This window comes from Nerophis ophidion, linkage group LG13 (genome assembly GCF_033978795.1).
Source record: "Nerophis ophidion isolate RoL-2023_Sa linkage group LG13, RoL_Noph_v1.0, whole genome shotgun sequence".
Taxonomy (NCBI): Eukaryota; Metazoa; Chordata; class Actinopteri; order Syngnathiformes; family Syngnathidae; genus Nerophis; species Nerophis ophidion.
This window is the reverse complement of record NC_084623.1, coordinates 13,796,446-13,819,615: the sequence shown is the minus strand read 5'-3', so window position 1 is coordinate 13,819,615 and position 23,170 is coordinate 13,796,446. Positions and strand designations below refer to the sequence as shown.

At 36.1% G+C, this 23,170-nt stretch overlaps 1 protein-coding gene across 2 annotated transcripts in view; it reads left to right on the top strand.

The window, feature by feature from the left end:
* Positions 1–23,170, top strand: part of tmeff2a (transmembrane protein with EGF-like and two follistatin-like domains 2a) — a 392,560-nt gene that overhangs the window by 164,539 nt on the left and 204,851 nt on the right. For both annotated transcript variants that reach the window (XM_061918441.1, XM_061918442.1), the window contains exon 3: positions 11,746–11,875. In XM_061918441.1, coding sequence (XP_061774425.1) covers positions 11,746–11,875 — 130 coding nt within the window. The remainder of the gene's footprint in view (positions 1–11,745; positions 11,876–23,170) is intronic.

The following is a 23,170-nucleotide window of genomic DNA, read 5'->3' as shown; positions in this document are numbered from 1 at the left end:
TCAGGTTGATGGCACAGCCACTCTACCAGCCGAGCTATACCGCCACAAATTTGTAAATTCCCCATAACATCACCGTAGAGCAATTGAGTCAGCTTCTGTTTTGTTCGATCAGCCGTTTTACTGCCACGTGGCGGTCACCGTTTGGAAACAATCAAAATACAGTTTGTAAATAAACATTTACAAAATTTCCTGGTGCGGCTATTAGATGTAAAAAAATGTTTGTTCTAAAATTGAGTGGGTGCGCTCTATTCCCCCGAAAATACTGTATATGTATATTTTTCTAAAGTCTTTAAATGCATATTAACATTGATCAAAAACTATAATAAAACAGCTAAATGTGCTATTAACAAGAGATTGCTTCAGAACTAATTGAACATATACACTGAGGAGATTACAGTAAGGCTACTTTTTAGTTAACTTTTTCATGACTCGGAAGTGGAAATGAACATCGTAAAAAAAAAAGCTCCGAGAAGATAAAACTAGCTATAAATTAATTTCCTTTTCCTTTACAGTTCTTGACGATCCCAATCAACCGTCATTAAAACTAAAGAGTTTTCATGTTCGTAAAAGCCTGACTCGCCTGGGACAATATTTAAAAAGTTAGGGACACCTGGAAAACGAGGATTAAAAAGAAGGTAGGCATAACTGCAAATCAAGCACAGATATAAAAGCGAGGCACCTCATTTCATTATATCTGTATATCTTATGTGTATATTAATGTTATTATTTAGCTCAATGCAGTCGGGCGGAATGTTTTATTGTGAAGGTTGTGGGGTTGACTTTGGAGCACATGATTAATGCAATGTGGGAAGTGACGGAGCGAGACGAGCTTGGATGTAAATAATTGCCTCAGAACGGTAGCTCGCATCAGGAGTTGTTCTTCTTTAATTATGGTTCCATTTTATGCCCTTCATGTGGTCTGAGTACAGTCCGACGGATACAGGAGTTAATTCCTGTATATTCTAGGTATAAGATCTGACTGAATATTGGACAATAACAAGGTTTCTCTAGGACAGTGCTTCTCAATCTTTTTTCAGTGAACATTTTTTTTTTTAATTCAAGTACCCCCTAATCAGAGCAAAGCATTTTTGGTTGAAAAAAAAAGAGATAAAGAAGTAAAATACAGCACTATGTCATCAGTTCCTGAATTATTAAATTGTATAACAGTGCAAAATATTGCTCATTTGTAGTGGTCTTTCTTGAACGATTTGGAAAAAAAAGATATAAAAAAAACTAAAAACTTGTGGAAAAATAAACAAGTGATTCAATTATAAATAAAGATTTCTACCCATAGAAGTAATCATCAACTTAAAGTGCCCAGAGATCCATCTGGATTCATGAACTTAGTTCTAAGCATTTATTCACAAAAAAAGAAATCTTTAACATTAATATTTATGGAACATGTCCACAAAAAAATCTAGCTGTCAACACTGAACATTGTCATGTCCTTGTGATCATGTTCTGTTTAGTTTTTGACTCCATTAGTTCCTGTTTGTGCGCACCCGGGTTTGTTTTTGTTTCCATGACTACCAATCAGTTCAACTGTTTTCACGACTCACACACCTGATTCACTTGGACTCATTCACCCCGTTGTCAAACACCACATCACCATTGAAGCCTGCAGTTGCCAGGCAGTCAGCCTGGCGACATTACACTCTTTCACCTTCTACGCACCCATGCCGATGATCCATGCTCTTTCTCGGTCCAAGTTAGTTATTCATGCCATAGTTTCTTTATTTTTCTTTTCTTAGTAAATTTCGAACATGACATACATACAACATTATGTATCATTTCGCGATACACAATACATCATGTCCGGAAAGGAGTAGGAAGAAGCAAAGCTTATTTAATCCTACCCTTTTTCCACTTCAGAGCGCCCACAAATATAAACATTCATTCAAAATAGCAAAATGACACCTATGAGTGAGTAACACAGCAGTTTTCTAACATGTACTTAATTATTCCAGTCATTATTAACATACTAAGATGAAGAATATCTTATTTTCAATAAGTTTGAAAGTGTTTCTCATAATACTTCTTCTTTGTACTTTGTAAGCACTATTAATTTAATCATCCTCTTAAACTGGGTCATATCAGTACAATGTTTAACTTCTTTACTTAATCCATTCCATCATTTAATTCCACATACTGATATGCTAAAAGTTTTAAGTGTTGTACGGGCATACAAATGTTTTAAGTTAGATTTTCCTCGAAGGTTATATTTCTCCTCTTTAGTTGAGAAGAATTGTACATTCTTTGGTAGCAGGTTATAATTTACTTTGTACATCAATTTAGCTGTTTGCAATTTTATCATTTATTATTTATTATTATTTATTATTTGTAAGTTTTGTTTTATGTTCATAGCTCTCCCATTGTGTGAGTTTGTTTTCATGGCCAAGTTTTGAACCTCCACTGAGAGTGCCTTTTGTTTATACCCTTGGTTCTTTGTAATATTTTTGAGTTAAGATTAAAGATGTCATCACCTTCACGCCGTGTCCATTCCAATCGCTTTGCACCACAGGAAAATATCCACACTATAGTCCACGCCTTGACAAATATTGCATTGTTGCATTTCTTTTCACACTTTATGAACTTGCATTCATATTTTGTTGAAGTATTATTCGATAAATATATTTATAAAGGATTTTTGAATTGTCGTTATTTTTAGAATATTTTTGAAAAAAATCTCACGTACCCCTTGGAATACCTTCAAGTACCCCCATTTGAGAACCACTGCTCTTGGACATCCATCCATCCATTTTCTACCGCTTATGTTCTAGGACAGTGCTTTTCAAATAGTGAGGCGACTTATACATACACTGTGATGTATAGGGGTGACGATTTTTTTTTACATTTTTTTTTTAATTTTTTACCAAGGGCCATTTTACAAAAGGTCAAAGTATGCATAATGATTATTTTTTTTTTTTTTTTTTGCAAAAAAACAACACCAAAAAAATGTTTGTGACGATTTTTTTTAACATTTTTTTTTTTTTTTTTTTTACCAAGGGCCACTTTACAAAAAGTCAAAGTATGCATAATGATATTTATATATAGTTTTTTTTGGTCCCCAAAAAAAACAACAACAACAAAAAAAACTGTTTGTGACAAACAGTACCAATTATGGTTATTTCAGCCGTGTCAATAGTGGTGCCAGAGGGCAATTTGCAGAAAACAGCTCAGGTTTTGTTGGCTCCCATCGTATTGTCGGGGCAAAAAATAAATAAATAAGGAAAAAGAGCAAGAAGACGTAACGTAATAAGAAAAAGCTGAAATTTTGATACTGATAACGAATAATAAAGCAATTTCTCACTTACAAGACAAGGCTGGCATTGAGTTTTGACATATAATCTATTTGTAGCATTAAACAAATACCATGTATGTTGATAATTTTAACATTTTTTGTTTTTTTGTTACCAATGGCCACTTTACAAAAAGTCAAAATATGCATAATGATATATATATATATATATTTTTTTTTTTTGCAAAAAAAAAAAACAACAAAAAAAACTGTTTGTGACAAACAGTACCAATTATGGTTATTTCAGCCGTGTCAGTGCGGCCAGAGGGCAATTTGCAGAAAGCAGCTCGGGTTTTGTTGGCTCCCATCGTATTGTCGGGGAAAAAAAATAAATAAATAAGAAAAAAGAGAGATTTTGATACTGATAACGAATAATAAAGCTATTTTTCACTTACAACACAAGGCTGGCATTAAGTTTTGACATAAAATCTGTTTGTAGCATTAAAAAAATACGATGTATGTCGATTTTTTTAACATTTTTTTATTTTTTTTACCAAGGACCACTTTACAAAAAGTCAAAGTATGCATAAGGATATTTATATATAGTTTTTTTTGGTCCCCAAAAAAAACAACAACAACAAAAAAAACTGTTTGTGACAAAGAGTACCAATTATGGTTATTTCAGCCGTGTCAGTGCGGCCAGAGGGCAATTTGCAGAAAGCAGCTCGGGTTTTGTTGGCTCCCATCGTATTGTCGGGAAAACAAATAAATAAATAAGGAAAAAGAGCAAGAAGACGTAACGTAATAAGAAAAAGCTGAAATTTTGATACTGATAACGAATAATAAAGCTATTTTCCACTTACAAGACAAGGCTGGCATTGAGTTTTGACATATAATCTGTTTGTAGCATTAAACAAATACCATGTATGTTGATAATTTTAACATTTTTTGTTTTTTTGTTACCAAGGGCCACTTTACAAAAAGTCAAAATATGCATAATGATATATATATATATATATATTTTTTTTTTGCAAAAAAAAAAAACAACAACAAAAAAAACTGTTTGTGACAAACAGTACCAATTATGGTTATTTCAGCCGTGTCAATAGTGGTGCCAGAGGGCAATTTGCAGAGAGCAGCTCAGGTTTTGTTGGCTCCCATCGTATTGTCGGGGGAAAAAAATAAATAAATAAGAAAAAAGAGAGATTTTGATACTGATAACGAATAATAAAGCTATTTTTCACTTACAACACAAGGCTGGCATTAAGTTTTGACATAAAATCTGTTTGTAGCATTAAAAAAATACGATGTATGTCGATTTTTTTTAACATTTTTTGATTTTTTTTACCAAGGACCACTTTACAAAAAGTCAAAGTATGCATAATTTTTTTGCAAATAAAAAAACAACAAAAAAAACTGTTTGTGACAAAGAGTACCAATTATGGTTATTTCAGCCGTGTCAATAGTGCGGCCAGAGGGCAATTTGCAGAAAGCAGCTCGGGTTTTGTTGGCTCCCATCGTATTGTCGGGAAAACAAATAAATAAATAAGGAAAAAGAGCAAGAAGACGTAACGTAATAAGAAAAAGCTGAAATTTTGATACTGATAACGAATAATAAAGCTATTTTCCACTTACAAGACAAGGCTGGCATTGAGTTTTGACATATAATCTATTTGTAGCATTAAAAAAATACCATGTATGTTGATAATTTTAACATGTTTTTTTTTGTTTTGTTACCAAGGGCCACTTTACAAAAAGTCAAAATATGCATAATGATATATGTATGTATATATATATGTATATATATATATATATATATATATATATATATATATATATATATATATATATATAATTTTTTTTTTATTTTTTTTTTTTTTTTAAAAACCAACAACAAAAAAACTGTTTGTGACAAAGAGTACTAATTATGGTTATTTCAGCCGTGTCAATAATGCGGCCAGAGGGCAATTTGCAGAGAGCAGCTCGGGTTTTGTTGGCTCCCATCGTATAGTCGGGAAAAAAAATTAATAAGGAAAAAGAGCAAGAAGACGTAACGTAATAAGAAAAAGCTGAAAATTTGATACTGATAACGAATAATAATGCTATTTTTCACTCACAAGACAAGGCTGGCATTGAGTTTTGACATATAATCTATTTGTAGCATTAAAAAAATACCATGTATGTTGATAATTTTAACTTTTTTTTTTTTTGTTACCAAGGGCCACTTTACAAAAAGTCAAAATATGCATAATGATATATATATATATATATATATATTTTTTTTTTTGCAAAAAAAAAAAACAACAAAAAAAACTGTGACAAAGAATACCAATTATGGTTATTTTAGCGGTGTCAATAGTGGTGCCAGAGGGCAATTTGCAGAAAACAGTTCGGGTTTTGTTGGCTCCCATCGTATTGTCGGGAAAAAAGATAAATAAATAAGAAAAAAAAGCAAGAAGACGTAATGTAATAAGAAAAAGCTGAAATTTTGATACTGATAACAAATAATAATGCTATTTTTCACTTACAAGACAAGGCTGGCATTAAGTTTTGACATATAATCTGTTTGTAGCATTAAAAAAATACTATGTATGTTGACTTTTTCAACATTTTAATTTTTTTTTTTTACCAAGGGCCACTTTACAAAAAGTCAAAATATGCATAATGATATATATATATATATATATATATATTTTTTTTTTGCCCAAAAAAAAAACAACAAAAAAAACTGTTTGTGACAAAGACTACCAATTATGGTTATTTCAGCCGTGTCAGTGCGGCCAGAGGGCAATTTGCAGAAAGCAGCTCGGGTTTTGTTGGCTCCCATCGTATAGTTGGGAAAAAAAAAAAATAAATAAGGAAAAAGAGCAAGAAGACGTAACGTAATAAGAAAAAGCTGAAATGTTTATACTGATAACGAATAATAAATATATCTTTCACTTACAAGACAAAGCTGGCATTAAGTTTTGACATAAAATCTGTTTGTTGCAGTAAAAAAAATACTATGTTTGAAATTTGTAGCTTTTTTTTCTCAAAACATTACATCGTTTTGCTTTTTTTTCTTACATTTTTACAAAAGTTTTTTTTTTTTTTCTGACAACTTATCAGAGGTGGGTAGAGTAGCCAGAAATTGTACTCAAGTAAGAGTACCGTTACTTTCGAGATTCATTACTCAAGTAAAAGTAAGGAGTAGTCACCCAAATATTTACTTGAGTAAAAGTAAAAAGTATGTTGTGAAAAAACTACTCAAGTACTGAGTAACTGATGAGTAACCTGATTACGGCAACAAATAATGCACAAAAACATAAAAATAGCAATGAGCAAAATCAGAGCCAGGAATATCTATTAAGCAACTAAAAAAATAATATATATTAAATAATAATACATTAACATAAAAAAGGCAAATTGAGCCACAATAACTTAACAGCACCATAGGCTCAGTAGCCATTCATTGATTCATTGATTGATTGATTGAAACTTGTATTAGTAGATTGCACAGTTCAGTAAATATTCCGTACAATTGACCACTAAATGGTAACACCCCAATACGTTTTTCAACGTTTATCAATTACTTAATAAATGACCAAGTCGAGGTGATCTACCTCATATATACATACACACACATATCATTTATACACAAACAAATTATATATATATATATATATATATATATATATATATAAATATATATATATATATATATATATATATATATATATATATATATATATATATATATACAGTATATATACAGTATATAATTTATATTTATTTATTTTGCCGTTTTTGTTCACATGTTAAAGGTGTTTTAATGAATATACATGCATGTTTAACAGACATATTCCTATCTTTCATGAAGACAAGAATATAAGTTGGTGTATTACCTGATTCTGATGACTTGCATTGATTGGAATCAGACGTCCACGTTTACAAATGGAGGAGAAAAAAGTTCCTCTTTTCTGTCTAATACCACATGAAAGTCGTTGGTTTTTGGCATCTTATTTGTCCAGCTTCCATATTCGTTTTTATACACTTTACAAGAAATACATTGGCGGTAAACTCCGTAGTTTGCTAGCTACCATGAATTGATTAACGTGGACCCCGACTTAAACAAGTTGAAAAACTTATTGGGGTGTTACCATTTAGTGGTCAATTGTACGGAATATGTACTGTACTGTGCAATCTACTAATAAAAGTTTCAATCAATCAATCAAATTTTTTGCGCTGGCTTTCGGAGACTCTTATTTTGTTAACGCAGGTGCGATGGAGCCGCGCTTTTATTGTGAAGACAGGAACTGTGCGATCAGTCTTTAGGCTTTTTACAGGAAGTACGGTTGAAATAAAAAGTGCCTTTTTTCCTTTACACTTTTTATTGATTGATTGAAACTTTTATTATTATATTGCCCAGTACAGTACATATTCTGTACAATTGACCACTAAATGGTAACACCCCAATACGTTTTTCAACTTGTATCAATCGGGTCATGTGACCGCCTGGCTCTGTTCGATTGGTCCAATGTCACCAGTGACTGCATGTGATTGGTGAAACGCAGGCATGCGTGGATTCTACTTTGAAGCTCTGTCATAAACCAAAACAAACATTAATAGATCGATAAAAAAAAGTAGCAAGTAGCGAGCTGAATGTAGATAAATGGAACGGAGTAAAAGTAGCGTTTCTTCTCTATAAATATACTCAAATAAAAGTAAAAGTATGTTGCATAAACACTACTCGTAAAAGTACAATTCATCCCGAAAGTTACTCAAGTAAATGTAACGGAGTAAATGTAGCGCGTTACTACCCACCTCTGCAACTTATGGGCCAACAAAATTCAAGCTGCTGGCCACAAATGGCCCCCCGGCCACACTTTGGACACCCCTGCTATAGCGTACTAGCGTATATCTCGACACATACAGAACAACAAACGTTCACCTGAGGGTATGTCTGGAAAAAAAAAACTTGTCAAAATAATTGAGAACCAATAGTAGAGAAGATTCTATCACGTTTTGCCTAGGTCAGGGGTGTCAAACTCATTTTCGATCAGGGGCCACACGGAGAAAAATCTACTCCCAAGTGGCCCGGACTGGTAAAATCATGGCATGATAACTTAAAAATAAAGACAACTTGAGATTATTTTTATTTGTTATATGTAAAATATATTTATATTAGCCCTGCGATGAGGTGGCGACTTATCCAGGGTGTACCCCGCCTCCCGCCCGATTGTAGCTGAGATAGGCACCAGCGCCCCCCGCCACCCCAAAGGGAATAAGCGGTAGAAAATTGGATGGATATTCATATATTCATATATTATATATTATAATATATGATATACATGTAAATTATATTTGTTATTACTATTATTGTGTACTGTGGTGCTGAATTTCCCCCAGGGATCAATGAAATACTTTCTATTCTATTCTATTCCATTAAAAAATATCACAATTACATTCCAAAATTGTACAAATCATAATAATCTTGGGTTTTTTTTACACTTACATGTTGCGATTAGTGGTATTCTATCTTTATTTGTCGTTATTTATACTTTCTGAAAAACTTGTGTGATTATGTTCAACAGTCAACTCATTGGTGTTAATTTTCAATGTATCAAGATATAAAAAATAATACAAAAATTTAATTACAGGATGTTTTTAATGGAGTTTGCTCATTTTCCTTGACTGGTGCAATAATATGGAGGTTTTTTTTTTTTTTTACATACACTATATTGCCACCTGCCTTTACTCACATATGAACTTGAAGTGCCATCTCATGGAATTTCCCACAATGTTTTGGTATCCTGGAGCATTCAAAGATCCGTTCACTGGAACTAAGGGGCCAAGCCCAACTCCTGAAGAACAACCCCACATCATAATTCCTCCTCAACCAAATTTCACACTCGGCACAATGCAGTCCGAAATGTAGCGTTCTCTTGGCGACCTCCAAATCCAGACTGGTCCATCAGATTCATCCGTCCAGAAAAGGCGTCCGGATGAATTCATCCGTCCAGAAAAGGTGTCTCCACTACTCTAGAGTCCAGTGGCGACGTGCTTTACACCAGTGGTCCCCAACCTTTTTGTATCCGCGGACCGGTCAACGCTTAATAATTTGTCCCGCGGCTGGGGGGGGAGAGAACCCTTTTTTTTTTTTTTTTTTTCTTTTCATGAAAAAGGGACGGTTTTGTCATGAAAAAGGGAGGTTTTTGTGGTTGGTGCACTAATTGTAAGGGTATATCGTGTTTTTTATGTTGATTAAATATATATATAAATATATATATATATATATATATATTTTTTTTTTTTTTTCCATAAAAATGAATAAAAAATTATTCTGCAGCCCGGTACCAATCGGGCCACGGCTTTACACCACTGCATCCCACGCTTTGCATTGGATTTGTTGATGTATGGCTTAGATCAGTGGTGTCCAAAGTGTGGCTCGGGGGCCATTTGCAGCCCGCAGCTAATTGTTTACCGGCCCACCACACATTCTGGAAATGCTATTGCAAAAATAAATTCAACATTTTTTTAAAAAGTGGAATGAGGTGAAATCTAACTAGAACAAGTTGCAATGTTGACACAAAGCTGCTATGCAGGCTGTTTTTTTCTTCTTTTGTCTATCTTTATTTTTCTTTTTTTGCCATTGCTCAAAAAAAAAATCAATGTTAGAATGAATTATTGACCTATTCAACGCTCCAAACTTTTCAAATATTTCACTTTAAAATGTTTTATTTGGAAGATGTTGCATATTTTGTGTGGTTTTCTTTGACAAAAGGGCATAAAACAAACAAAATAATAATTTAAATGTAAAGTCGACAGATATATCTGAAGTTGATCTCGTAACTTAAGTGTTGAAAGTAAAAAACTTAATAAAAATGTATCACTTTGAGTGGGGCACCTTTTGAAGAACCAAATATACTTAATGTTTTTTTTTTTATATTTTCACTGTGATTACTCAAAAATAATAATGAATTAAAATCAATGGTGTCCTGCATTATTGATCTTTTTAAGGCTCTAATTACTTCGCATCAAACATTGCTTTCTGAATTTTTTGGGCATTGGGGGAAATACTGCATATTTTATTGTTATTATAAAAACAAAGTTGTCTTTGACAGAAAAGGCATAAAACCCTTTTTTGTTTTTTTTAACTTTATATCAACCTGAAGTTGATATACTGTAGATATTTACTATAAGCATTAAATAATGATAAAAATAATAGTTTGACTTGTTTTAAACATTAGACCATTTTGGATCCCCCGCAGCCCTAAAGGTAAAAAAAGATAAAACATCCATATATTTTGTTATGGTTTGAGAATGAAAAATATCAAAATGGCCCCGGCATTCTTTAATTTTTCCGTGTGCGGCCCTCAGTGGAAAAAGTTTGGACATCCCTGGCTTAGATGCAGCTGCTCGGCCATGGAAACCCATTCCATGAAGCTCTCTGCGTACTGTACGTGGGCTAATTGGAAGGTCACATGAAGTTTGGAGCTCTAACTGTGCTGAAAGTTTTTGCATTATGCACTTCAGCATCCACTGACCGCTCTCAGTCAGTTTATGTGGCCTACCACTTTGTGGCTGAGTTGCTGTTGTTCCCAAAATCTTCACTTTTCCTGTAGTAAAGTTGACTTTGGAATATTTAGGAGCGAGGAAATTTCACGACTGGATTTGTTGCACAGGTGGCATCCTATGACAGTTACACGCTGGAAATCACTGAGTGCGGCCCATTCTTTCACATATGTTTGTAGCAACAGCCTCCATGCCTAAGTGCTTGATTTTATACACCGGGCCTAAAGATTAGGGCACCTGATTTGGATGGGGGGCCAAATACATTTGGCAATAATAAATAAAGTGTATTAAGTTAATTAAAGTTACAGTGCCAATTAATGTCACATACACACTAGGTGTGGTGAAATTATGTAGCATAATCTATAAAGATACAAAAAATTGCTTTTGCGACATCTAGTGGACACATTTGGAACAGCATTTTTTTTTTTCATAAAAAAAGTTTGGCTCATTTTTATACTTAGCAAACTCTTCAAAGCCTAATCTGGCCCATGAGCTGTACGTTTAACCCCCTGGCCGAGGTCCTTCCAATATAAAATAAGGATTTATCGGTTTCTCGGAAAACGGTTTGTGTTTGGTGTTAGTTCCGCTAAGGTTACACTTGAGGACGCAGCAGAACCAGTTTGCTCGGCAGCTGCAACATCGCCTTGTCATGTCAAGTCGGAGAGTGGGCAGTTTTCTGATGCCGCGATTGCTCGCTGTCACTTTTCCAGAAGCTGTAGAAATTGACGCGTTCAGGCAGAGCAGATTAAACAAATCTGCGTGGTCCATGTCTGGGGCCTCTGTCAAAACAGTGCAACTGCGAAAGAAAACAGGCCCGTAAATTTAGGGTGTGATTTTTGTCTGCTTAGAACAATAAGTACAGATTGTGTCATTTTTCTTGATTTATTAGTGCAATTTTGGTGTTTTTCCACATGCTTCTTGATACTAATACTCCTGCTTTGACCTCTCCACAGTGCAACAATGACTATGCTCCAGTTTGCGGCTCGAACAATCAGAACTACCGGAACGAGTGTTTTCTGCGTAGAGACGCCTGCAAGCAGCAGTCTGAAGTACTTATCCTGTCCGAGGGTGCCTGCCCTGTGGGTGAGTACATCTATGTTTGGAACTCCAATACCAATGTAAGCAAGAAGTGTCGTACAAAGACACCTACTTTACAACTACACCCTCTTCTTACTTCTCACACAAAGAAAAAGAGCAAGCAAATTTAAAAGCCTAAAAGGGGAACTATGATGATATGAGTCTTCATTTAAAACATGTCCTTGTGGTCTAAAGCAGGGGTGTTCAAACTTTTTGACTTGGGGGCTGAATCGGGCGACAAAAATATGGTCGAAGGCCGAAAGCCGACTCCATTTTAAATAGCTAATATATATATATACATATATGTAGGTGTGGGAAAAATCACAAGACTACTTCATCTCCACAGAACTGTTTCATGAGGGGTTCCCTCAATCATCAGGAGATTTAATGGAAGCATTCACATACAATGGTTTATATAGGGCACAGAGTGGGTGGGTACAGGCAGGCGTAGGGTGTGGTGATTGGCTCATGTGTTACCTAGGAGGTGTTTCCGTCTGGCGGCATGTTGAAATGATTTCACTGCGCTTGTTAAGGGATGATAGATCTGGATGATATATAATAAACAATTTCTCTTTTAAGCATAGGTTGCATCTTTTATTACCACTGTTGTAAGGTGTGCTGGATGCAAGAATTTGCCATGTTATTAAATATTCAACATTATTGTCTTTGAGGTTCCAAATGTGCTTGCTGAGTTCTGTAGAATTCCGCAAAGTCTGGTTTCTAAAGGAGGCTTTGTGATTATTCCATCTTGTTTTGAACGCTCCTTCGGTTAATCCTATGTACGTGTCGAATGTGTTAATGTCCTTGCGTGTTACCTTTGCGTGGTAAACGACTGATGTTTGTAAGCACCCTCCGTTGAGAGGGCAATCATACATACATACATACATACATATACATACATATATATATATATATATATATATATATATATATATACATATATATATATATATATATATATATATATATATATATATAATTGTACCACAACTGAAGCAATAAAAATAGCACTATTGATAAAAAATAATAATGATAAATGCCGTTATTATTACCAACAATACAATTGTTTCCAATGCAACACGGACAGAAAGAAAGCAGCTAAATGGATTGGAAGAATTTAGCAGAATATATTAACCTTGTAGATTGTTATACTAAAAATAGGTAAAGCTTTATCAGTGTGCCGTATTTTAACCAGTTTAAAGTTCAAGGTAAAGTACCACTGATTACCACACACACACTGCGTGTGGCATAATTATACTCTGCATTTTACCCATCACCCTTGATCACCCCCTGGGAGGTGAGGGAAGCAGTGAGCAGCAGTGGCTGCGCCCGGGAATCATTTTTGGTGATTCAACCCCCAATTCCAACCCTTGATGCTGAGTGCCAAGTAGGGAGGTAATGCGTCCTATTTTTATAATCTTTGGTATGACTCGGCTGGGGTTTGAACTCACCACCTATCGATCTCAGTGTAACGACTTCGTGGCATCGTGATGCGGGAGGTGCTCTTCCTAGGTGCAGATCGGGCTCGGACACGGCGTATGGTAAGAAGTAATGATTTATTTAACAATAAAAACTGACTTAGTCAACACAAACAGAACTAGCATGGGAGCTAGGGAAAAAAACAGAAACACTTGCACGAGGCACAAAAGGGAAAAAGAAACTACTAGCATGGGAGCTAGAGGAACAACAAGCTTAGCGTGAAAACTAGCAAGTCCAAAACAGTATTTTACCAGAGTAGGGAGTTCACGAAGTCTTCGATTGTGTGTAGCAAAACTTTTACGAGGTGAGGCCGAGTGAAAGGAAAAGGCAGGCTTAAATAAGGAAGTAATAAGCAATCACAGGTGCGCGCAAAAAACAAGAGCAGGTGGAAAAAATCAGAAACCATGGTAACAAGATACGAACGAGGAAGTGCACAAACAAACTCGAAAACCCAAATAATGTATGATCCGGGCGGCGGATCATAACACTCAGGGAGGACACTCTAATCATTTTCTTACCATTTTTTTGTATTTCCTCATAGCCTGAAACAGTAACAACGTTTATACGTCTGGAAAGATGAAAATCCTCGTAGGTCACTTTTAAAGGTCCTTGATACATTTTGTACAATAAAGATACCAAAACAAATCCAATGAAAGTCAAAATAAGATAATAATTTCAAGAAATCGTTGACAGTTTTGTGTTGTATCAGATTGTTATGAATGTATACGTCTTATTAAAATATTTCATCAAACCTTCTTAAAGGGCAACATTATCACAATTTCAAAAGGGTTGAAAACAATTAAAATCAGTTCCCAGTGGCTTGTTTTTCGAAGTTTTTTTCAAAATTTTACACCTCACGGAATATCCCTAAAAAAAGCTTTAAAGTTCTTGATTTTCGCTATTTGCGATGCGACTGTCCATTTCCCTGTGACGTCATACAGGGCTGCCAATACAAACAACATGGCGGTTACCACAGCAAGATATAGCGACATTAGCTCGGATTCAGACTCAGATTTCAGCGGCTTAAGCGATTCAACAGATTACGCATGTATTGAAACAGATGGTCAGAGTATGGAGGCAGATAGCGAAAACGAAATTGAAGAAGAAACTGAAGCTATTGAGCGGGTGTACCTAATGAAGTGGCCCAAAGCATGGCTGCCTTATTAGCATCGCCGGTAAAATGTGCGGACCAAACGATCAGGACTTTCGCATCTTGTGACACTGGACCAACTTAAATATGTCGATTGGTAAGTGTTTGTTTCGCATTAAATGTGGGTATCTAGTTTCAAATGTACATACAGCTAGCGTAAATAGCATGTTTGCCTCGATTAGCGTAGCATGTTAGCATCGATTAGCTGGCAGTCATGCTGCGACCAAATATGTCTGATTAGCACATAAGTCAACAACATCAACAAAACTCACCTTTGTGATTTTGTTGACTTAATCGTTGCAAATGCATCTGCAGGTTATCCATACATCTCTGTGCCATGTCTGTCTTAGCATCGCCGGTAAAATATGCAGACACTCTGGCACATTCAATGGGGGTCTGGCGGAAGATTTCTTGCCAGTGGTGCAACTTGAATCCCTCCCTGTTAGTGTTGTTACACCCTCCGACAACACACCGACGAAGGATGATGTCTCCAAGGTTCCAAAAAATAGTCGAAAGAACGGAAAATAACAGAGCTGAGACCCGGTGTTTGTAATGTGTTGAAAATGAAAATGGCGGGTGCATTACCTCGGTGACGTCACGTTCTGACGTCATCGCTACAAGACCGATAAACAGAAAGGCTTTTAATTTGCCAAAATTCACCCATATAGAGTTTGGAAATCGGTTAAAAAAATACAAGGTCTTTTTTCTGCAACATCAAGGTATATATTGACGCTTGCATAAGTTTGGTGATAATGTTCCCCTTTAATGGTGGTCAATAAAGGACCCAGGGTCCGCATTTTAGACACTGAGTGGTTCGCCGTATGGCTTTTTGACGATCATGATGATATTTATACTTACTAATGATTTATGTATTCCCAGCTTCCGCATAAGCCTTTTGCGGATTTCAATTTTGTGTTAATGTCGCCCCTTAGGACAAGGCAGACTTAAGCATCCCCACTGGTAGATATACTGTAATCCTTGGGGAAAGTAAACAACGTGACTCACGTTTGAAAAATGTGGAAACGATTTCACCACGATGTAACATTACGGCATTGTATCTGTTGGCCTTCACTACAGTATGTACTAATGAATATTACCAATTAGCAAGTCATGATCTGCATTCTAGGCTTAGCTGTTAATGAGTCAGTGCACTGCCAAGTTGGTAATAGTTGTTTCGGAGGAACATACTGTGGGAATCACTGCTGAAGCCAACACATTCTGTAAATCGTGCATCGTGTTTACCTCGGTTGGTAAAGGTTTGCAGGTCTTTGAATGAGTATTCGTAGCAGTAGTAGTGGTTTTAGATATGGACCACATGGCCAGATGCCCAGGGCGGCGTTCTCTAGGGGGCGCCACAAGGATAAGGGGGGAAACGGATTCATATTGTAAAAACCTGCATGTCTGTTGTTGTTGTTGTTCAGTCAGTGCTGGTTGCTTCGGCATTTTGTTGGGTTTGGCACCGACCAGAGATGTTGACATGCAGAGTTTCAAGCACTCCTCATTCTCTAGCGCAGGGGTCACCAACGCGGTGACCGCGGGCACCAGGTAGCCCGTAAGAACCAGATGAGTCGCCCGCTGGCCAGTACTAAAAATAGCTCAAATAGCAGCACTTACCAGTGAGCTGCCTCTATTTTTTTTAATTGTATTTATTTACTAGCAAGCTGGTCTCGCTTTGCTCGACATTTTTAATTCTAAGAGAGACAAAACTCAAATAGAATATGAAAATCCAAGAAAATATTTTAAAGACTTGGTCTTCACTTGTTTAAATAAATTCATTTATTTTTTTACTTCGCTTCTTTTAACTTTCAGAAAGACAATTTTTGAGAAAAAATACAACTTTAAAAATGATTTTAGGATTTTTAAACACATATACCTTTTTACCTTTTAAATTCCTTCCTCTTCTTTCCTGACAATTTAAATTAATGTTGAAGAATGTTTTTTATTGTAAAGAATAATAAATACATTTGAATTAAATTCTTCATTTTAGCTTCTGTTTTTTCGACGAAGAATATTTGTGAAATATTTTTCCAAACGTATTATGATTAAAATTAAAAAAAAATATTCTCGCAAATCTAGAAAATATGTAGAATCAAATGTAAATCTTGTTTCAAAGTGTTTTGAATTTTTTTAAAAATGTTTGCTCTGGAAAATCTAGAAGAAATAATGATTTGTCTTTGTTAGAAATATAGCTTGGTCCAATTTGTTATATATTCTAACAAAGTGCAGATTAGATTTTAACCTATTTAAAACATGTCATCAAAATTATAAAACTAATTTTAATCAGGAAAAATTACTAATGATGTTCTATGAATATTTTTTTTAATTTTTTCAAAAAGATTCGAATTAGCTAGTTTTTCTCTTCATTTTTTTCGGTTGAATATTGAATTCTAAAGAGTCGAAATTGAAGATAAACTATGTTTCAAAATTTAATTTTAATTTTTTGTGTGTTTTCTCCTCTTTTAAACCGTTCTCTACAAAAAACCTTCTGCAAAAGGAAAAAAAATGTACGACGGAATGACAGACAGGAATACCCATTTTTTATATATATATATATATATATATATATATATATATATATATATATATATATATATATATACATATATATATATATATATATATATATATATATATATATATATATATATATATATATATATAGTTTTATTTATTAAAGGTGAATTGAGCAATTTGGTTATTTCTGGCAATTTATTCAAGTGTGTATCAAACTGGTAGCCCTTCGCATTAATCTGTACCCAAGAAGTAGCTCTTGGTTTCAAAAAGGTTGGTGACCATGGCTCTAGCAGGTGACTTTTCAAATGATGCTACAAATTAACTGCTGCTACTTTTTGTAGCAACGCTTTTACCGCACAGTTGACATATGACGGTTGTCTGTTCGACATCTTCCCGCTTGAAGCCAAACCACCGCCAGACGATGGACCCCGTGTTTTTTTTCTTGGGAATTAATTCTTCCTCCATTTGTTACCAGATTTGAACCTTCTCTCTCTCGTTATTACCACTTGCCACCGCTAACTTTACCCATTCCGCAACCTCTCTCAAAAAATGTAAAATAAAAATTATCTGCATCATAGGAAACCAAACTGGGTATGTCCTTCGCTATGTGGTAGGTTACTGCGGACGTTATCTCCTTCTGTTGTTGATTAGTTTTTTCATACGGTGTTGATGTGGAAATGGAAGACGCCAGGCTCAATTGGGTCAGTGCTGGTTGCTTCGGCATTTTGTTGGGTGTGACACTGACCAAAGATGTTGACATGCGGAGTTTCAAACACTCCTCATCCTCTAGCGGGTGACTTTTCAAATGATGCTACAAATTAGTACTTCTGCTACTTTTTGTAGCAACGCTTTTGCCGCACACTTGACATATTACGGTTGTCTGTTCAACATCTTCCCGCTTGAAGCCAAACCTCCGCCAGAGGATGGACCCCATGCTGTCTTTCTTGGGAACTCATTCTTACTCAATTTGTTACTAAATTTGCATCTTTTCTCTCTCGTACTACCACCTGCCATCGCTAAATTTAACCATTCCTCTACCTCTCTCCAAAATTGTATGGTAAAAATTAGCTGCATCATCGGAAGTCAAACTGTGTATGTCCTTTGCTATGTGGTAGGTTACTGCGGACGTTATCTCCTGTTTTTGACATTTTTTTTCAAATGGTGTTGATGTGGATTTGGAAGACGCCAGAGTCAGTGCTGGTTGCTTCGGCATTTCGTTGGGTGTGGCACGGGCCAAAGATGTTGACATGCAGAGTTTCAAACACTCCCCATTCTCTAGCGGGTGACTTTTCAAATGATGTTACAAATTAACTGCTGCTACTTTTGTAGCAACGCTTTTGCCACACACTTGACATACTACGGTTGTCTGTTCGACATCTTCCCGCTTGAAGCCAAACCACCGCCAGACAATGGACCCGGTGCTGTTTTTCTTGGGAAGTAATTATTCCTCTATTTGTTACCAGATTTGCACCTTCTCTCTCTCGTGCTACCACCTGCCACCGCTAACTTTGCTCATTCCGCTACCACTCTGCTCAGCGAGGGCGTATGACGTTGCACACGTGACAGTATTTACATATGTAAAAAGTTGCGCTTGTTTTATCTCTCTGTGTGAAGAAGAGACAATAAAGAGTGAGAAAAGCCATTAGTGTAAATGCCCGCAGCTAAAAGAAACTGCGTGAGAACGTATACTAACGAAATAGTCATTTTTTTATATCGTACAGAGACAAACCCATGATATATCGGGTACATTCAATAAATCGCCCAGCCCAAGTTGGAATCAAAATAAATAAATACCCATACATTTTCTGTTGATGTGTAAAATGTATGTGAGGAATTGTTAAAAAACTGGATTCCGAACTTAGTGCGAACAGTCATTTTTAAGTCCACAGCAAATCCCGCCTCCATTCCAAGTTGGTTTGTTGGCTTTTTAGGCCCATATTGAATAACAAAATTGGAAAAAACTTAGTGAGTGATTTTTAAATGAAACACGCTGAAGCAGTGACTGTGCAAACTCTTCAAAATTGCAGTGTCCGTATGTATAGGATGTAAACAGTATGTGACATAGGGGACCCCGCCTATTCAAAATTGCCGTGTCCGTGGGTAACCCAAGTAACTGAGGCTAATGACTCTATGCAAAGGTTTGTAAACCGCAAATGTTTCAAATAGAGGCGTTCATAAATCAAGGTTTCACTGTTTCCTCTCAGGCTAACTCACAGCCACGCGGTTAAATCCGTGAGACGTGAGCCTTTTGAACAGTAAACTGTAAATTAGTCACAGTCGAGTCTTCATTCAGTATTTGTAATTCAGTGAGAGTCGAGTCTTCAAGGATTCAGCTCGGGCAAGGAGAGGCTGATTTGAGGCTGGAAAACGCATTTGTTGCTTTTGCGGTTTCTAAAAAATGCAGCTTGATTAAAAGTTGCATAATTAATGACATATTAACTGGTTTTCCTTTTTTTAATTTTAGATAGCAATAGCAGGAGTTAGTCAATGAACAACTTAATGGGGATGAGAACCTGTCACTCGCCATTCATCCACGACCAAATCATCAATGCCTGTGTCAGTCCTGTACTCCTTGCAAAATATTCATGTTTAAGTCCACAGCAAATCCCTCCTTCTTTTCTGGCTGGTTTGTTTGCTTTTTTGCACATGATCATGCACGGCCTTGTGTTGCAAGGGTCTGTATATCATTCCGGGAAGCTGAAAACCAGCCTGTTGAGCATGTTGTGGATGTTCTGGATTGGCGTACAGTACAGGGCCGAAAGTTTGGACACACCTTCTCCTCATTCAGTCCCTTTTCTTAATTTTCATGACTATTTATATTGTAGCTTGTCACTGAAGGCATCAACACTATGAATGAACACATATAGAGGTATGTACTAAATAAAAAAAGGTGAAACAACTTAGAACATGTTTTTTATTCTAGTTCGTTCAAAATAGCCTCCCTTTTGTCAAGTAGGGACTATAGTGTGGATTGTTTTCCCGAGGTGCGAGGCGACTGGACCGGACATTACATGAAGATAAAAACATGATTTTAATCTTAACTCGAAAAAAGGAACAAACAAAAGGTGCTCACAGCGGAGGTTCAAAATGTGTCTAAGAAAACAAAAACTACCACAAAGGCAAAACTATGGACATAAAACAAAACTTGCAAACCATGGCATGAATAAAGAAAACTTACTTGGAACGAGAGCAGAGCATGAATAAGAGCAGCATGGATCATCAGCATGAATAACAAGAGTGTGTAGAGGATGATGTCGCCAGGCTGACTGCCTGGCAACTACAGGCTTAAAAAGTGATGTGGTGATTGACAACAGGTGCATGAATCCAAGTGAATCAGGTGCGTGACATGAGGACAGGTGAAAACTAATGGGTTGTAATGGAAACAAAACAATGGAATGAAAAAAAACAGGAACTAATGGAGTCTTGAAATAACATAACACAACTAAACAAAACATGATCACAAAGACATAACACCTTTGCTCTGATTACCTCTTTAAACACTCTTGGCAGTCTCTCGATGATGCACACCTGTGAAGTGAAAATCATTTCAGGTGACTACCTCTTGAAGCTCATCGAGAGAATGCCAAGAGTGTGTAAAAGTAAAAGGGCGGCTATTTTGAAGAAATTAGAATAGTAAACATGTTTTCAGTTATTTCACCTTTTGTTGTAAGTACATAACTCTACATGTGTTTATTCATAGTTGTGATGCCTTCAGTGACAATCTACAATGTAAATAGTCATGAAAATAAACAAAAGGCATTGAATGAGAAGCTGTGCTCAAACCTTTGGTCTGTGCTATTTATGGTAAATGATGCAAATGGTTTTTGACATCTGCAGCCCCAATACAGTAAAATCTGCACATTTTGGAGTGGCTGTTTATTTCCAGACAATTTAAGGCACACCAGTGCAAAAAAAAAAATCCAATTTCTAAACAATAAGCATCTTCATACGCCACACTTTTCAGGTGGATGGATTATTTCGGCAAAAGGGTAAATGCTCACTAACACAGATTTTGTCATGTTTTGTATTGATTGATTGATTGATTGATACTTTTATTAGTAAATTGCACAGTTCAGTACATATTCCGTACAATTGACCACTAAATGGTAACCAAATACGTTTTTCAACTTGTTTAAGTCGGGGTCCGCGTTATTCAATTAATGTAGTCACGTTCTGTTTTGTTTTGGATTCATTGGGCACTCTTGTTTGTTTTCTCACCATGCCAACCCATCAGTTTTCACCTGTTATGTGTTCACGACTCTTGCACCTGATTTGTCTGGACTCACGCACCTGTCATCACTGCACCTATTTAAGCCTGTAGTTGCCAGGCAGTCAGCGTGGCGAAATCACCTTATACTCACCTCCCACACACCCATGTTAACCATGCCGATGATCCACGCTCTTTCTCGGTCACAGTAAGTGTTTTTTGTTTTGGTTGTTCATAGTTCGCCATTGTGCGAGTTTTTGTTTTCAGAGCCAAGTTTTTGTACCTCCTCTGTGAGCGCCTTTCGTTTGTAACTTTTTTTGGAGTTATTAATTAAAAGATGTCCTTACCTTTACATGGTGTACGGTCCAGTCGATTTGCACCACGGGAAAACAAACCACAACATAGTCCAAGTCATGACAGATTTGTCAACACTTTTTGAGAAGAAAAGTTCAAATATTTGACTTCAGCTCATCAAAAATGGGAGCAAAAACAAAACTCTTCAATCTTTTGTGAGATGGACGGAGATATGAGAGCGATCGATCAATAGGTGGTTTATTAACCCTGAAGGAAATTCAAAAGAAAAAATACTCCCCTGGGTTGGACTCAAGCCATCATTCCCAGAGTAATGTGAGGATTGTCTCTTACTATTGGCCCACAGGGACAAATGTGTGATACATTGATGTCATCCTTTGAGGGAGAAAACTGACGATAGCTTTCGCAGTGCCTCTGAGCTCATAATGCCATGTTTAAACAAGTTGTGTTTTCTTTATGGTTCAGTCTTCAAACAAACAGCCTTTTGATTGTAGCTCCGAGTCTGACGTTCCACTTACCCACACACATGGTCTTAAAAATTATGACAGAACGTCATGGTCAAATAATTTTTTTTCAATAAATTCCAATCAGATGTCTTCAAATTGGTCCGTGGAGGTAAACTGGGGGTGAAACAGAAAGTGATGACGAGACAATTTTTTATTATAGATTCTCACGATGTAGAATATTGGTAAATTCACCATTAATTAGTTGCTTATTAACATGCAAATTAGTAACATATTGACTCTTAATTAGTCAATATTAAGTACTTATTAATGCCTTATTCTGCATGGCCTTAATATACAACCAGTAAGCCATTAACTAAGAGTCTTCCCTCAATAACCTCAGAATTATTGCTTAATAGTAACTAGAAATGTCCAATAATGGCTTTTTTGGCGATATCCGATACACCGATATTGTCCAACTCTTAATTACCGATTGCGATATATACAGTCGTGGAATTAACACATTATTATGCCTAATTTTGTTGTGATGCCCCGCTTGATGCATTAAACCAAGGGTCGGGAACCTTTTCGGCTGAGAGAGCCAAGAATCCAAATATTTTAAAATGTATTTCCGTAAGAGCCATTTAATTTTTTTTTTAACACTGAACACAACTAAACGTGTGCATTTTTAAGTAAGACTACCATTACTAGAGTATAATAGGTCTCGTATTCTTTGTAATAACGTTGATATTCTGAAGCTAACTGTGGAGGGGCGTGGCCTGCGGGCCTGCAGCTAAGCGGGGTGTGCCAGGACCGGCCTCGAAATCAGCGACAGGTGCATAGATTGCCCACTTGGGCCTTGTTATCTAATCACCAGTCGCTCTGTTAGAATCATAAAAGACAATCTTCTTTTATGATTCAACTCCGCCTCCCGTCTCTGCATCTTGGGATCCAATCCTTACTCAAACCACAACACCTCTCAGTTTTTTCCATAGTTACTCATTATTTTCACCTGCCGCCTGTTCCGGACGTGCGCCTGTTTTGTGATTACTGTCATTATTTAAGCCTGCCTTCTCCAGTCAGTCTTACTTGCTTCCTAATTTGTTTTCATACAACAAGTAAGATTTCTGTTTTCCTGCTCGCTACCTGCTGGCTTCCACACTAGCAGGTACTTTCTAGCTCTCATGCTAGCTCTT